The following is a 13,637-nucleotide window of genomic DNA, read 5'->3' on the forward strand; positions in this document are numbered from 1 at the left end:
CATCGTGATACCATTGTGTCAATCGCTTGAATGGTCGCACCGATCATCGATCGATTAATTAAAAGACGGAAGAAGGAAAAAAAGAAAGAGAGGGAGAGAAAGTCGCGCGGCCGAGGAACTCGGAATCGCTTGACTACCGCTAGTATTACTACTACTACTACTACTACCGGCTGCCGTCCGTCGCTCCTGGTAGTGGTGGGTAGAGGTGATGGGTACAGCCTCTGCCACTGTAACTGCTGTTGGCGCCGACAGAGGCACTACTTGGACGCGAGCCAGCGGTGCGCCTGCCTCGGCGATAATCCCGAGCCACCCTGTGCGCCTCGCGCGTATCCCCCTGCACCCTGTTCCAGTGACGAAGCGAAGCTTCCGGAGCGGGGATGCGTGAAAGCAGACACGTAGGAAGAATGATCAGCGCAGCGTGCACGCGACGTCATCGCGAGCAGAGAGATTTTTAATGTTAATCAGAGGAGCCTGCAACGCAAGAAGATTAATGTATCGAATTATGGATGAACGAATTACCGTTGTACATGCAAATCGCTGGCTTCAACTTACTTTTTGCACACCGAGGAGACGCACTCGATTCTCACTACAACCCGGCACAAATGAATCTCGCGGCGGCTGTAATCAAAATGAAGAAAAAATCGAATTAAAAAGAAAGCTAAGGTTTAAGCATTTAAGCATAGATTGTTACTATATTAGCTATATTAGCGATGTAACGTGAACATGATGTACCATAGTTGATCGCAATTCCGTGAAGAATTCGTTGCGTTTTGCGGAGGGCACCAAGCGTTGGACGGTCGAGCGACATTTCCATCCCTGTTTCTCTCCTACCTAAACCCCGTTTTCGGCACGCGCGACCTCGTAGCGCGATATCGTCGGAATTCGCGTTTCCGACGCGAAGCCACGCGGTTCGGCCTCTGCGCCGAAGGCAACGCGTTCGTCCTCGCCTCGCCAAGGACCGAATCGATAAAGCATCATATGTGCGCCGAAGGAACCGTTCTGTGTGTGGATGATAGTCGGATCGATATCGTATCCGAACGGGGTCAATATCGAACCACCTGGTGGAGCACGCAGAAGTACGCAGAACCAAGAGCAGTTGCAACATCGATGCAAGTTACTATCGAGTCGGCAGGGTTATCTATCCACTCTCCGTCGCAGAAACCAGGTTACTGTAGTAGGCTGGTCCACGTTTCCGGATATAACACGGCCGTTTATTGCCTGTACGATCGCATCGCGAGGATATTTTTAGGAGCGGCATAGAAGTCGTCACGAATAATGTACGATCGATCTTTCATGGTTGCTACATTTTTTGCACATTTGTATAATCGCTCGCGAAATTGGTAACGTGTCAACTTGGGTGACGGTATGCAAAAGGAGCCTAGAATTAAACCAGAATCTATGAAAACTTTTGTGAAACGCAGATGAATTGAAATAAATCGCTTTTTATTTTGACCCCACCCTACACCTTTCTACTTGTACAAAACTGAAATACTGTTCTCTAAAATTAGAAATTAATATTTCTTCTTTAAGAGAAGTTATAGTTTTTTTATTCAAGTTATAAATATATAATTTGTGGTACATATATACACAAAGTATATACACACATACTTCTTACAATTATATAAGCACCCCTTTTATAGCGATAAAACTGTCCAAGACGTCTTCTTAAAAAATATAGGGATACAGGTGCACCAAAGGACTTACTTAAAAATATATATCTTTATTTTCTCCAAGTAATATGCACGTCATCCGTTCGGTACCTTTGGACACAAGTGGTTTCCCACCATGGTGTACTACCATGACATCTGTACTGAAGCAAACCGGCGACTGCGATCATTACACCATTGTCTATACAGAAGCGCTCGTCTGTCGCATAAAGAGTGGCATCCCTTTCTTTGCACATGATGCCCATCATTTCCTGCAGTCTTTCATTGCAGCCCACACCACCCACGATCAGTACTTCGTTCGACTTTACATGTGCCATTGCACGTTCTGCAATATTATATAGAATAAGCAAATAAGAATGCAAAAGATAAAACCGTTGGCTTGCAGTTACCTGTGATCTCAATGAGCATGGCAAACACTGTCTCTTGCAGAGAGAAACACAAGTCTTCGGGAGTAAATGCTTTTGTGTCCAACCATTCAGAAAGATGATCCTCTATGTGACTCAAAATACCAGAGAATGATACGTCCATTCCTTTTACCACATATGGCAATGGTGCTAATTTCTTACCCCTTCACACAAGAAAACAGTTTTAGTTGAGAATTAAGTTCCAAGGTCCCTAATGAAGCAATAATACAACACAAAAATCTACTTACTTTTTCGCTAATTGTTCTATATTGTATCCAGGACTGGGATCATTTGAAAGCTTCAACAATCTTGCGAATCTATCCAAGCAATTGCCTACTGCTATGTCAATTGTTTCGCCAAAAATATGATACCTCTGTTGAGAATACGCGATGATTTGAGTATTTCCACCAGAAACATACAAAACAGTGGGATTTTCGCTGCCTGTGACCAAACGTCCCATCTCAATATGACCGATGCAATGATTAACTGCAACCATAGGTTTATTGTACAACTGAGCAACAGTTCTAGCCACCAAAGCTGTAACTGTAAGAGGTGCTCCCATTCCCGGTCCCTTCGTATAGCAGATGACATCCACATCTTTCAAAGTAATCTTTGCATCATCCAAGGCTTTTCGCAATACCTCCAGCACATACTTCCTATGATGCTGTGCTGTTTCCCGAGGCAAGAAACCTAACAACAAGCAGTATACATATAAATCTCCAAATTTATTAGATCGACTACGCTTATCTCGAAGTTGTTGAAACTTCTGAAAAGTTGACAAAGTCTATTATGAAAATATGAAACTATCAACGGACTCTGGTGGATGAGAGGTTACCTTCTCCCGGCGGAGTGACATACGTGTGTCGCACATTCGACAACACCTGCTGGTCGCGAATGATTCCTACGCCGAGTTTGTTCGCGCTACCCTCGAATCCGATGGCAATCACCATTTTCGTGGTCTGTTCGTCCTAAATTCACGGAAGCGTGAATCGAATTCGAAACGTTTAGAACGCCATGCTATTATCATTCAAGACTCGCGCTGCGACGCACGCGCACGATCCGCGCTTCGAACCGGGAACAGCAGCGCCGCTCATCCGTGTTTCCATCCGGTCGAGCCGTCAGGAGAGAACGCCTGTTGTAACGGGGCTCTTTAGGCACGTACCCGATGTGACGCGGAAGTGAATCGCCGACACACGTGCAAGAAAATGCAAGTTTTCGGGTCGCCGCGTTAAGAAAAGTGAGTGTCCGTCCGTCCCGCTGGATATACGCGGGCGCCGCCGAGAGTATTGTCCGGATCGAGTCGAGTCGCGCTCAAGGCTTGGCTACATGGCCGATTGATTTTCAGAGCTGCTGCGAACGCCGTCGCGCGCGCGAACGGGAAACGTGAAAACGGTCGCCGGTGCCGCGCGCGTATCTCGTCGGACACGCAAGTCGCGACGAACGACGCGATGCTCGTGCTGACGTACGCGTGAAAAGTCGATGAATCCGCACAGCGGAATTTCTCGGCGCTTCCCGTTAATTCGGAGTTCTGTGACGACGCATTAAGTAAGAGGTCGATGCTAGAGGGAGTGAGATAGAGAGAGAGAGAGAGAGAGAGAGATAGAGAGTGAGAGATAGAGAGTGAGAAAGGGAGAGAGTGTGAGCGAGGGGCAGCTGGTGCGCGACGTGTGTACGCAGCAAGTGGAGAGAGAGGGAAAGAGAGCGAGAGAGAGAGAGAGAGAGCGAGCGAGAGGACGTGAGAAAGAGAGCGCGAAAGAGAGAGTGAGAGGGAGAATGGGAGCGAAAAGGAGGCGCCGCCGACCTTCGCTTTTACGAAATGAAGGAGCGAAGGAGGCGGACAAACGCGCGCGCTTATACCGGTTCCACGGACTCTCTCTCTTCGAGCGGTTCTCTCGTGGCATCCCGTCGCCGTTTACGATCGACTTGACGTCGCCGAACACGTCGAGGTGCTCGCCGCGGTGTTGGCCGGCTAACGTCCGCCTGAGCACGTCCGTCACCGCGTCGTTACCGGCACGTGACAGAACGCTCGTGTCTCGAAGCCCGTTCTCTCGTGGGTTCGTGAGACGAGGGCGCAAGCCGTGCCCGCGAATGTCGCGTCGCGAGTGGTCGCGAGTTGCCGTGTGGCGATGGCGATGCCAGCCGCGAAAAGTGACTCGTCCGTCGGCGCGGCCGTGACACGGACCGATCGATCGATCGATCAGCTGAATGTCGATGCTAAATTGGGCGCGCGCGGCGCGTTACATTCGGCCGGCGAGCGCGCGCGAGTGCCGAGCGCCGAACGTTTAACTGCTCCGTCCGGCGGGCGTATTGCAGGCGCGTCATCCCCGACGCGCCTGCGACGCCACGCGAGATCGCGACCACGGTTCGCGCTTGAACATCCCGCCGATGTTCCCCCACGGGAAAACTCTCGCGTATCCTCGCCCGGAGGGAAAAAAAACTCCGGCCGGTTTGGTTCACGCGCGCGGAACGTCCGCGACGCTCATGGGATCGCGGTACCACAATCTCTGGAACGTGCGGTGAGTGGCCGATATGGTAAGGCATCGCGTGCGGGTGTTGTCCGCCTCACGGCGAAGACGAATTACGTTGCACATGTGGGACTGCCGCGAAACAAATCGGATTCACGTGAGAAAAGAAAGTACCTCCTAAGAAACCAAAAAAAAAATAAAAAAAGCAAACAAACAAACAGAAAACAAAACAAACGCAAAAGCGCACTTTAAAGAAAGCTAATTATTAACGTCTCTCGACTACCCAGCTGACGCTTATACCGGATTTGTGACGTATAGAATTTTTCATCTAGGCCAGTCGACCCCCTAAGGACGAGTGCTTCTGATTCTCTCTTCTCTTCGCGTTCGCGGCGTTCGTCGTATAATCCTTATGGTCGCAGCATTGTCTATCGAAGATTAACATTATTGACACGGCTCCACAGGTGTGTCTGGATTGTCCAAGCGTCTTCTGCTATTACCAAGCAGAAGATCCGCACGATCAGTCTTCCTTTATATCTCTGTCATAAGGTGAGTTTTGCTTTGTGCGATTCTGCAACATTCCCATCATAATCGCTTATTTCATTTGCGTGCACAAAGCAAAATATGACACATCTGACATAATATATTCCTTTCCTTTTTCCAGGAATAATGTCGCGAGATTATGAGAGCAGAAGAAGAGGCGGTAGCGGCAGCGGCAGCAGCTCCAGTAGATTACGAATGGACACGAGTGTCTCGCAGCCCAGACCACACGGCGAGAGTTCCAGCAAGCGCAAGGAGATAGATAATGTGATGCGAAAGGCGCGTGAGTCGCAGTCGAGTTACTGGAATAAGAAGCTGCTGGAAGCGGAAGAACGCGATCCGAACAGATGGCGTCACAGCGGCTACAAGGAATTGTATGTCGGCGGCACCGGTAGCGGCGAGCCCAGCAGCAGAGGACACCCCAGAAGTCCGAGAAGCCCAAGACCGCGCAGCCCGCACAGTCCTCGACCGCGCAGTCCGCGCGCGCGAAGTCGCTCGCCACGGGAGCGTTCAACGCGCGAGCACAATCGGAGCAGACCGTCCGCGCGCAGTCCCAGCACCGGCAGCACCTGTTCCGACAGATCGTGTTCCGTCTGTTCGCCGAAAGAACGACGGCGCGTCGCACCACCGTCACGTTCGCGTTCGCGATCGGTCACGCCGGTGCGCAGCAGACAGCATCCGAAAGAAGTGGTGCCATCCAGTTCGCGAGCTCTGCCACCGCGTACCAGACCGAGATCGCCGCCTTTACCGCGTCCGCGCACACCGCCGCCGGCACCGCAGCCGCTGTCGTCGCGTCATCAGAAGGATTACAAGACCCTGAAGGAAAAGGAGGCCAAGGTTCGCCGTAAGGAGAAACACCACAGCAGGTTGCCGGAGGATCCGCGCGTCCCTGAGCCCATCCCATTGGTAAAACGACCGTTTATCTCTAGTATCTTCTATGTTAATGTTAACGCTACGGAGATACTTGAGAGATGCGATGAGAGAGTATGCTGTTGGAAAGAAGTAAATCTCTAATGATAGAATCCAATTCCTCCGAATAATGAGTGAACAAGAATGTTGCGTAGTTCCCTTGTGTTTTCTAATCTCTGGTATGTCTGGTCGTTTGGTACATGCGTACATGTGTGTATGAGGAATAAAATTCCTTTAAAATTGTGTAGATGCGTAAACCGGTAAAAGTAGAAAAAACGCACTCATCTCATGGAGCGCCGCCAATGATGCGACCGCCACCGGAATCGTCGCCTAGCGATGACAGCGACAGTTCCTCAACCACATCTCACGTCGGACCGCCGAGGATGACATTGTCCGAACGGTATTTCGCGAAAAACTCACTATAATCAATCGATAATCGTAGTCAACAGCGGTGATTAATTATTTGACAAGTTTCTTCCTGGCAATATCTTGCCAGGCTAAAATTACTATAAGTATTAACGGGTGAAGTTTTCCATCTTCTGACTGCTAGATCCCTTCCTTAGAGATCAAGTAAGAAAAAGATGCTACAGGTCACTTTGCTGGTAAAATTACAGCCTTTTATGGAAACGACTAGTTTATATATTTGTATGTTTATTGCGATGTTTTTTCAGCAGCGTTAGTCAACCGCAAAATTTCTCCCCTTCGTAGATTCGGTAAAATGGCACAATGGAGTGTAGACCGCAGGGATATGGAGAACATGCGTATCACGAAGGACGGCGAGAACGCGATGAAAGTTGTCATAGAGGGTGAAGAGAGGATCGCACGTTTGGGTTACGATTCGCCGCCGCCTGGACATTATCCCGAATCGCTTTTAGCTCAAGGACCAAGAGGTCTCGAGTGTTGGGACGACGTGCGCGTTCGATACGACTACTACAAGGCCAGAGGATACCTTCGCGACCTTACCCTCGATGACTACATCAAGTGGGAAGAATGGTGGTACAAATATCAAGAATGGCTGGAAGCTGAACGCTTTTACGAACAGTGGGCCTCATCGAATCGTCCGTCCGGCAGTAGTAGTCGCAAGAGACGAGGACGACGCAACAACAATGCTCACTAATGAACACATAACGCGCAAACCGTTTATGAATCATTCATTCGACTTACCGACGAAGTCATTTATAAAATGTACTGAGATATCTGTTGTGCTTATTATAAGGATACCGAAGATGTATACTTACGACATTATATACATCATAATAAAAAAGATATGATTGTTCTGCAAACAGCTTGTGTTTTGACAACTTATTAAACTGTTTCAGAAATTCAACTTCTTGGGCGAAACTTTGTGCTTCACCACTTTCAATATTCGAACGTTCGTTTTGTATAATGATCTGTTGGGTCATTAAGTTTATATTCGCTTACTCAGTCTCATTTTCTTACTGTTTACCATATTATGCTATAGATAACGTTATAAGCATTCTGTATCTGTATTTCAGTCGTATATCATTTATAATATTGGGTATGTAATACTAAAGCATATTTAGAATCTCTAGCATAGATCCGATGTGTAAGTATGTAGTTTTACTAAAATTTCTTAGGATTTTCAATCTTCAGTATTATATAATATATAAGGTTGAAAATTATACAAGTATGTCAAAATATGTAACGCTGATATATGCGTGCGTCTCTATGTGTGTATATGTATGTAGCAGCAAAAGGAGGGGCAAGGTTAAAAGTTATCAAGAATCTTATATATATATATATATGTGGAACGACTCGCCCAGTTGAAGTAAAGTTAATCCGGCGATCCACACACATTTCAGAGAATATTTGACGACAAATACATAATTTACTATTGCAACCATGTCGACAAGCAAGATTATAAAAAAGATAATTTCTACTGCAAAAGCTCCAAAGCCAATTGGACCATATAGGTAAGTCCCAGTATCTATTTTTCCATGAAATTGCTTTTGGATTTATCTTATCAATTTTAATGATCTCGGGTCGAACAAGATAGTTGCAAACTCACACTAGGTATAAATCTTTGAATATCTCAAATATATTTATATAGTCAAGCAGTCTTGGCAGATCGCACTCTGTACCTGTCTGGAATGCTCGGTATAGATCCTAAAACACAGAAACTCGTTGATGGAGATGCCACAGCTCAAGCTAGACAAGCTCTTACCAATATAAAAAATCTTTTGGAAGAAGCTGGATCCAGTCTTGAAAAAGGTTAAATTAGTTATTGTATGATATTATTTGGACTTTGCTACAAACTCAACCCATTTATTCCTTGCTTAAATATATTGTAGGCCTTATTCTTTAATATGTTATATGTTATGCTTTTCACATTAAGAAACTAAATTAATATATATATTCAGAGATTTTTTTTTTAAGAGAGGGAAAAGTTATAAAAGTGTAGCCAAAGAAAAGATCTTTATGATAAACAACAGAATTATAATAAGTTTGATTAGTATCTCTTGTCCAACTTTTCAGCTTAGTTTTTTACATCCTTTTTTGTCCCTTGCAGTTGTAAAGACAACCATCCTATTAAATAATTTGGATGATTTTGGTGGAATAAACGAAGTTTACAAAGAATGTAAGTATTCAACATATGTTTATTTTATATGTTTTGATTCTGATTTATTTCTATAATTGCTGTGTTTTTTTCGTTCACAGTTTTTACAGCAAATTATCCAAGTAGGACTACGTATCAAGTTGCCAAACTGCCTCTGGTACGATAAAAATATTATTAACAATTTACCACAAATTAAGGCTAATATTATATGCATTGTACAACAGTTTGTCGGATGTTTCGATTGGCTGGATAGAGAATTTCTAAGGTGGTTAATTTTCTCTAAACAACCTAGAAATTCTCTATCTGACAGTCTATCAGAACGTCCGACAAGCTTGTAATATTAGGCTGGTTTGCACGTAGCAACGCTTGCGCGCGGCGGAAGTTGGTTAGGAAATATCACAGTAGCTAATCAAGCGTTGCTGTGCCTGAATGGAACCGGCTTTATGCTGCGAATAAGTACATATTCGCAAGTAAATGCACATAATTATAAAATTATTCTTGTTATTCGTTGTTACAGAACGCACAATTGGAGATCGAAATTATTGCCATTACCGATGAAGTTCAGATTCTATGAATGAAAGAATATCTTGTAAAAAATAAAAAAATATAAATATCCTTTTGTATATCTTGTATTAAAATAGAAGAAAATATTTACAATTATATTATGATTATATAATACTTTTATAAAATGATATCCTGCAAGCTAAAACTATAATATATCGCAAATCTACATATATAAAAATATACACAAATAAAATTGTAAGAGTTGTTTGATGCGTTGTGGAGTTGTGCTATTTGAAAATAAAAAGTTTAGTTTGTCGTTAAGTCAACGAGAGCAGATGGCGTATTATTCATCTATCTTTTGGATTCTCCCAGGAACCGCACCAAATCGCACGAATCGAAGTCGTCTGCTAACGGGATAAGCGTCAATATTCTATCCCATCTTGAAAACTCACGGTGTAGTGTAAGAAAAATTTCAGAGAAAAATTATCCAGAAAATCAACAATCAGCAAACATGGTAAAAATAATGAAGATGTCGACGAATATCGAATAAATGAGAGAAATCTTCAACGTAATTGAATTTCTCGAAGATGGAGGTTATGCTCAACGTTTGGTAAGGATGACTTTTCAGTTTCAGTTCGGTTTCAACATGTTCCCAGAGATTCCACGGCCCTTCAACACCCAATACAAGTGCTTCTCGGTGTCGATGCTGCCTGGCACTTATCGTCAAGATGTAGAGCGTGGCGGCAAAAGTGGGTAAAGGCTATTAACTAATAAATAGTGATAACTTCATTGGCTTCCACTGAGAATACAGAGAGATATCTTGCAAGCTATTACTATCTTTCAGTAATCATGCCACCGTCTGCTTTGGAGCAACTGACCAGACTCAACATCATATATCCGATGCTGTTTAAACTGACTAATAGGAAAACAAACAGGATCACACACTGTGGCGTACTAGAATTTGTAGCTGATGAGGGCAAAGTTTATTTACCCTATTGGGTCAGTAGATGTTGAGTTTCACCTTGAAATAGCAATAGGAATATTATAACTTTATAGTAAACTATAATGAGTACTACCTAAATTTTACTTAAATAAGATAACTTAATAACTTAAAGATAACTTAAATGAGATAAAATAAAACTGTTGCAATTTCATCATAAATTCTATATTTTATTACTGAGATAACAATGCAATGTTCATTAATAAGAAAATAATTTTGCAATTTGTAATTTTTCTTATATTTGAGAATCCTTTAGTACTCAAAATGATTTTTAATAAAATATTGTAATGTTCATGATAATGTAATAGATAATGGAAACATTCTTTTATTGTAGATGATGCACAATCTTTTACTAGAGGAGGGTGAACTATTGAATGTAGAGAGTGTATCGCTTCCAGTGGCGACATTCTCGCGCTTCCAACCACAGTCAGAGGACTTCCTAGACATCACAAATCCAAAGGCAGTGCTGGAGAATGGGCTGCGTAGTTTTGCTTGCCTAACTACGGGTGACGTGATCGCGATCAAATATAATCAAAAAATTTATGAGATGTGTGTGCTGGAAACGCGTCCTGGCTTGGCAGTTAGCATCATTGAATGTGACATGAACGTGGAGTTTGCTCCACCAGTTGGCTACAAAGAACCTGAACGACATATCAAAAAGGATGAAGAGCAGATGGAAGATTTAGCAAATCTGATGCCAGAACCATCTGGCTTTGTACCATTCAAAGGCGAGGGTGTCAGATTAGATGGTAAGAAGCGCAAAGATTGGCCAAAACAAGAGAAAACAGTTTCGAAGCCGGCCTACATTCGAGGAATACCTGATTATGATTATCAGATAGGTACACTTAGGTTTTTACGAAATATGAAGCCAGCAAATAACAAAGAGGTGAGTATTTAGAAATGAAGCAATACGTGAAAAAATTTGACTCAAGTTTAAACAATGATTGCTTCCTCGAGTTTACTCTGGTCTGAAATTATAGTAATTCAATTAGTCTGAAATTATAGTAATTCAACTATGATAATATATAATCCAATTGTAATCTATTAAACCATATGATGATAAACCATATGATATTAAACCATATGTTCTATTTTATAGCAATTTATTCTGAGAGTATGATCTCAAATTTTGTTTGTCATTATAGATGAAGGATACCGACGAATTTAAGGCCTTTACAGGCGAAGGATTCTCCCTGAGGAAATCGAAAAAATAATAGAATAACGTACGATTCTTTATTTATTTAAATTTTTATGTAAATTTGCGAGCGCGTTCGTCGGATTGAATGAATAATTTTTGTAAAAAAGTGTTCTATAATGTGTTCCTAGTTTGTTATAAAAAATCTCATAAAAAGACAATTGACATTTTATAATCATTAACACTACCTAGATGCGATTAATTGATACTTTAACGAAATGATGGTGCGTCTTTATTTTCCCAACACAAATTTCTCCCAAACAGGAACATTATCTGATTTCTTTGTTTAACAAAAACTCTAACTTTGTTATAGTGTTTTAACATCTTTACCCTCAATATACTCGGACTCGCCTTGAATTTTATTAATACTCGCATATCTCTAGATTAAGACAATGCGACATATTAAAATGTTATGTACTTACATGGTAAATTCTACATAAACATTTTTTGTATAATATATTCTACAGAATCTATTCTGTTAAATCGTTTATGGCAATTTCTGACATTATACTCGCATCTATTAACTTGTGTTTAGATACACAATGAATATTTCTCAAGAGGACTTATTTTTAATACATAATATTGATACCGCTTTATTTACAATTATATGTTATACGATTCATACTTAATTATTTAATTAATTAATGCAACGCAAATCGCAAAGTGCATAAGTTGCAAAAATTAAGCGTTATTAGACATGTAGTCACACTTTTACATCCTGGATATAATTTATAATTGATATATCCTGTAAATTCTCCAGTAGTTCTAACTTTTCTTATATTCAATTCTTTCCACTTTAACTTCATCCCCAACTAGCTGGTACACATAAGTAACGACTGTTGAGCTTTGAATGTCCATTAACACAAATGATGGAATGACAGATCTAATTAAAGAAAATAAAGAAAATTAAACTTGATAAAGATGTTTTCTTTTGAAGACATATATGTGTGTACAATCTTTTAAAATAATTTCTATATATTTTTCTTGAGAGGACTTACGTATCCAAAGGGTTGTAAGCTCCAGTAGCTGAACCTGGATTAATATAGAATTTATTTTCATGCTCATATGCCTCAAATTTATGTGTGTGTCCAGATATTAGAATATCAACATCCAATTGTCTTTGGATTAGCGCCAAGGATTCAGGATCACCCCATGGTACTACTTGATGCCCATGAGAAAGTCCTATTCTAAATTGACCTACTGTGACAACTTTTTGTTCTGGGTAATTTAAATTCTGCAAACAAAATACTATATACTATATACATTAATAATATAAATATATATAGTTTTCAAATCAATTAAGAAATTTTTTTAAATTCTGTTTAGTCTGAAATTCTATTTAGTTTAATTAAAAAGTACTGTTAGAATAATACATACCTCATCAAAATCTCCTCTAACTACATGTACATCACTAGCTAATGTCTTGAGATAATCGTAAGATTCCTTCGTACAAAGATTGCCTGTACATAAGATATGCTGAATTCTGCCTGGTACTAGCAGCTTCTTGAATTTGCTTGGCAAGCTACTACACCTATGCGGAATATGTAGATCACCCAATACTAAAACAAGCTAAAAGAAATTTTATTTTTCAATTATCTTGTTTTTAAATTAACATACTTTCAAATATTATAGAAGTCATATTAAATAATTTACAATCCTTAAAGTCTAAATTTTTAATGTTATAATTTTGTATGAAGGAAACTGAGGTCTCTGTGATCTGTCAAGTTTCTATTTGTAAATAACACATATTTATGTACTAGCAAAATAATGTCAGAAAAAATTATCCATCTGGCACTAAGAAATTTAACAATTTTACGATAATATATAATATCATAAGTACAAAATATAATGTAAAATGTTAAATTAAAGCGTTTTCTACATTGGAAGAGTTCCTAGGTTAGATTATCAACGATGTCAGAGATTAATTACGAACGTTAATAGATTAATGTCGTATTGCTTACCATGATTTTCTTAAAAATATATTAGTAATAATATATTTCAATATACGTTAAACTCTTAATATCAATTAATTATATGTACAATAGATCACGAGGGGCGAAACGTCAAATGCAACAACGGCAAAACTCCCTCTCTCTCTCTCTTTCTCTCTCAATTACCAGCTTCAGGAGCGTACTATGCATACTATTGCGACCTGCGACGCCACTACTTGCACTAAAGCCAGCGGCACACGGTGCTTGTTTTCGTGCTGGATTGCTTGCTGGATGAAAATACTGCGTTCTGATTGGTGCATTTCCATCCATCTTCGGAAATGTACCAATCACAACGCAATATTTTCATCCAGCAAGTAATCCAGCACGAAAACAAGCACCGTGTGCCGCTGGCTTAACAGCGGCATAATAGTAGTGAGTTTTCTAGAT

General features: G+C 41.3%; 6 protein-coding genes across 12 annotated transcripts in view; 3 read left to right on the forward strand and 3 right to left on the reverse strand.

Annotated features, from left to right (window-relative positions):
• The window catches only part of LOC112589636 (uncharacterized), a 695-nt gene extending 566 nt beyond the window's left edge, over positions 1–129 (reverse strand). Inside the window, exon 1 of the mRNA XM_025303688.1 lies at positions 12–129. Coding sequence (XP_025159473.1) covers positions 12–47 — 36 coding nt within the window. The 5' untranslated portion in view covers positions 48–129. The remainder of the gene's footprint in view (positions 1–11) is intronic.
• A 1,451-nt stretch (positions 130–1,580) lies between these two features.
• Tcs3 (Probable tRNA N6-adenosine threonylcarbamoyltransferase Tcs3) lies at positions 1,581–3,191 on the reverse strand. The gene is made up of 4 exons (XM_011156150.3): positions 2,907–3,191; positions 2,320–2,761; positions 2,057–2,235; positions 1,581–1,992 (listed from the first exon to the last, which is right to left on the reverse strand). The coding sequence occupies exons 1-4, from the start codon at positions 3,019–3,021 to the stop codon at positions 1,721–1,723; spliced, it is 1,008 nt and encodes a 335-aa protein (XP_011154452.1). The 5' UTR covers positions 3,022–3,191; the 3' UTR covers positions 1,581–1,720.
• Positions 3,160–7,103, forward strand: LOC105192187 (serine/arginine repetitive matrix protein 1). 5 transcript variants are annotated; one of them, XM_011156149.3, is made up of 5 exons: positions 3,160–3,308; positions 4,998–5,082; positions 5,198–5,979; positions 6,231–6,382; positions 6,691–7,099. In XM_011156149.3, the coding sequence occupies exons 3-5, from the start codon at positions 5,203–5,205 to the stop codon at positions 7,097–7,099; spliced, it is 1,338 nt and encodes a 445-aa protein (XP_011154451.1). In that variant the 5' UTR covers positions 3,160–3,308; positions 4,998–5,082; positions 5,198–5,202. The 5 variants fall into 5 exon arrangements, with proteins under 5 accessions (XP_011154451.1, XP_011154450.1, XP_019701129.1 ...); XM_011156148.3 differs by having other exon boundaries at positions 3,188–3,308; positions 4,869–5,082; XM_019845570.2 differs by lacking the exon at positions 3,160–3,308 and adding an exon at positions 3,596–4,587 and having other exon boundaries at positions 4,869–5,082.
• Positions 7,104–7,720: 617 nt separating this feature from the next.
• Positions 7,721–9,220, forward strand: UK114 (reactive intermediate imine deaminase A homolog UK114). Its single transcript, XM_011156151.3, has 5 exons — positions 7,721–7,916; positions 8,054–8,214; positions 8,513–8,581; positions 8,662–8,717; positions 9,078–9,220. Exons 1-5 carry the CDS (start codon positions 7,846–7,848, stop codon positions 9,132–9,134), a joined length of 414 nt encoding a protein of 137 aa, XP_011154453.1. The 5' UTR covers positions 7,721–7,845; the 3' UTR covers positions 9,135–9,220.
• A 185-nt stretch (positions 9,221–9,405) lies between these two features.
• Ufd1-like (ubiquitin fusion-degradation 1-like) lies at positions 9,406–11,450 on the forward strand. Of its 3 annotated transcripts, XM_011156154.3 has the most exons (5): positions 9,406–9,578; positions 9,693–9,813; positions 9,909–10,063; positions 10,399–10,950; positions 11,210–11,450. In XM_011156154.3, the coding sequence occupies exons 1-5, from the start codon at positions 9,576–9,578 to the stop codon at positions 11,276–11,278; spliced, it is 900 nt and encodes a 299-aa protein (XP_011154456.1). In that variant the 5' UTR covers positions 9,406–9,575; the 3' UTR covers positions 11,279–11,450. The 3 variants fall into 3 exon arrangements, with proteins under 3 accessions (XP_011154456.1, XP_011154454.1, XP_019701133.1); XM_011156152.3 differs by lacking the exon at positions 9,406–9,578 and having other exon boundaries at positions 9,666–9,813; XM_019845574.2 differs by lacking the exon at positions 9,406–9,578 and having other exon boundaries at positions 9,693–9,817.
• A 20-nt stretch (positions 11,451–11,470) lies between these two features.
• On the reverse strand, positions 11,471–13,368 carry Vps29 (vacuolar protein sorting 29). Its single transcript, XM_011156155.3, has 4 exons — positions 13,221–13,368; positions 12,637–12,828; positions 12,258–12,493; positions 11,471–12,142 (listed from the first exon to the last, which is right to left on the reverse strand). Exons 1-4 carry the CDS (start codon positions 13,221–13,223, stop codon positions 12,025–12,027), a joined length of 549 nt encoding a protein of 182 aa, XP_011154457.1. The 5' UTR covers positions 13,224–13,368; the 3' UTR covers positions 11,471–12,024.
• Positions 13,369–13,637: the final 269 nt, after the last annotated feature.

The sequence above is a fragment of the Harpegnathos saltator genome, unplaced genomic scaffold (genome assembly GCF_003227715.2).
Source record: "Harpegnathos saltator strain DR-91 unplaced genomic scaffold, Hsal_v8.6 scaffold56, whole genome shotgun sequence".
In the NCBI taxonomy this organism is placed as follows: domain Eukaryota; kingdom Metazoa; phylum Arthropoda; class Insecta; order Hymenoptera; family Formicidae; genus Harpegnathos; species Harpegnathos saltator.

Excerpts from the sequence above, each read along its gene's own strand:
- Vps29 (XM_011156155.3), bottom strand. Across the intron at positions 12,494-12,636 it reads TTAGAGGAGATTTTGATGAG|AATTTAAATTACCCAGAACA; the intron begins GTATGTATTATT and ends TTTTGTTTGCAG. Across the intron at positions 12,143-12,257 it reads GCTTACAACCCTTTGGATAC|ATCTGTCATTCCATCATTTG; the intron begins GTAAGTCCTCTC and ends TTCTTTAATTAG.
- LOC105192187 (XM_011156149.3), top strand. The coding sequence starts at position 5,203 with ATGTCGCGAGATTATGAGAGCAGAAGAAGAGGCGGTAGCGGCAGCGGC. Across the intron at positions 5,980-6,230 it reads TCCCTGAGCCCATCCCATTG|ATGCGTAAACCGGTAAAAGT; the intron begins GTAAAACGACCG and ends AAAATTGTGTAG. Across the intron at positions 6,383-6,690 it reads AGGATGACATTGTCCGAACG|ATTCGGTAAAATGGCACAAT; the intron begins GTATTTCGCGAA and ends TCCCCTTCGTAG.
- Ufd1-like (XM_011156152.3), top strand. The coding sequence starts at position 9,681 with ATGACTTTTCAGTTTCAGTTCGGTTTCAACATGTTCCCAGAGATTCCA. Across the intron at positions 10,064-10,398 it reads AAGTTTATTTACCCTATTGG|ATGATGCACAATCTTTTACT; the intron begins GTCAGTAGATGT and ends CTTTTATTGTAG. Across the intron at positions 10,951-11,209 it reads AGCCAGCAAATAACAAAGAG|ATGAAGGATACCGACGAATT; the intron begins GTGAGTATTTAG and ends TTGTCATTATAG.
- Tcs3 (XM_011156150.3), bottom strand. The coding sequence starts at position 3,021 with ATGGTGATTGCCATCGGATTCGAGGGTAGCGCGAACAAACTCGGCGTA. Across the intron at positions 2,762-2,906 it reads TGTCACTCCGCCGGGAGAAG|GTTTCTTGCCTCGGGAAACA; the intron begins GTAACCTCTCAT and ends GCTTGTTGTTAG. Across the intron at positions 2,236-2,319 it reads ATAGAACAATTAGCGAAAAA|GGGTAAGAAATTAGCACCAT; the intron begins GTAAGTAGATTT and ends TCTTGTGTGAAG.
- UK114 (XM_011156151.3), top strand. The coding sequence starts at position 7,846 with ATGTCGACAAGCAAGATTATAAAAAAGATAATTTCTACTGCAAAAGCT. Across the intron at positions 7,917-8,053 it reads AAGCCAATTGGACCATATAG|TCAAGCAGTCTTGGCAGATC; the intron begins GTAAGTCCCAGT and ends ATATTTATATAG. Across the intron at positions 8,215-8,512 it reads TGGATCCAGTCTTGAAAAAG|TTGTAAAGACAACCATCCTA; the intron begins GTTAAATTAGTT and ends TGTCCCTTGCAG.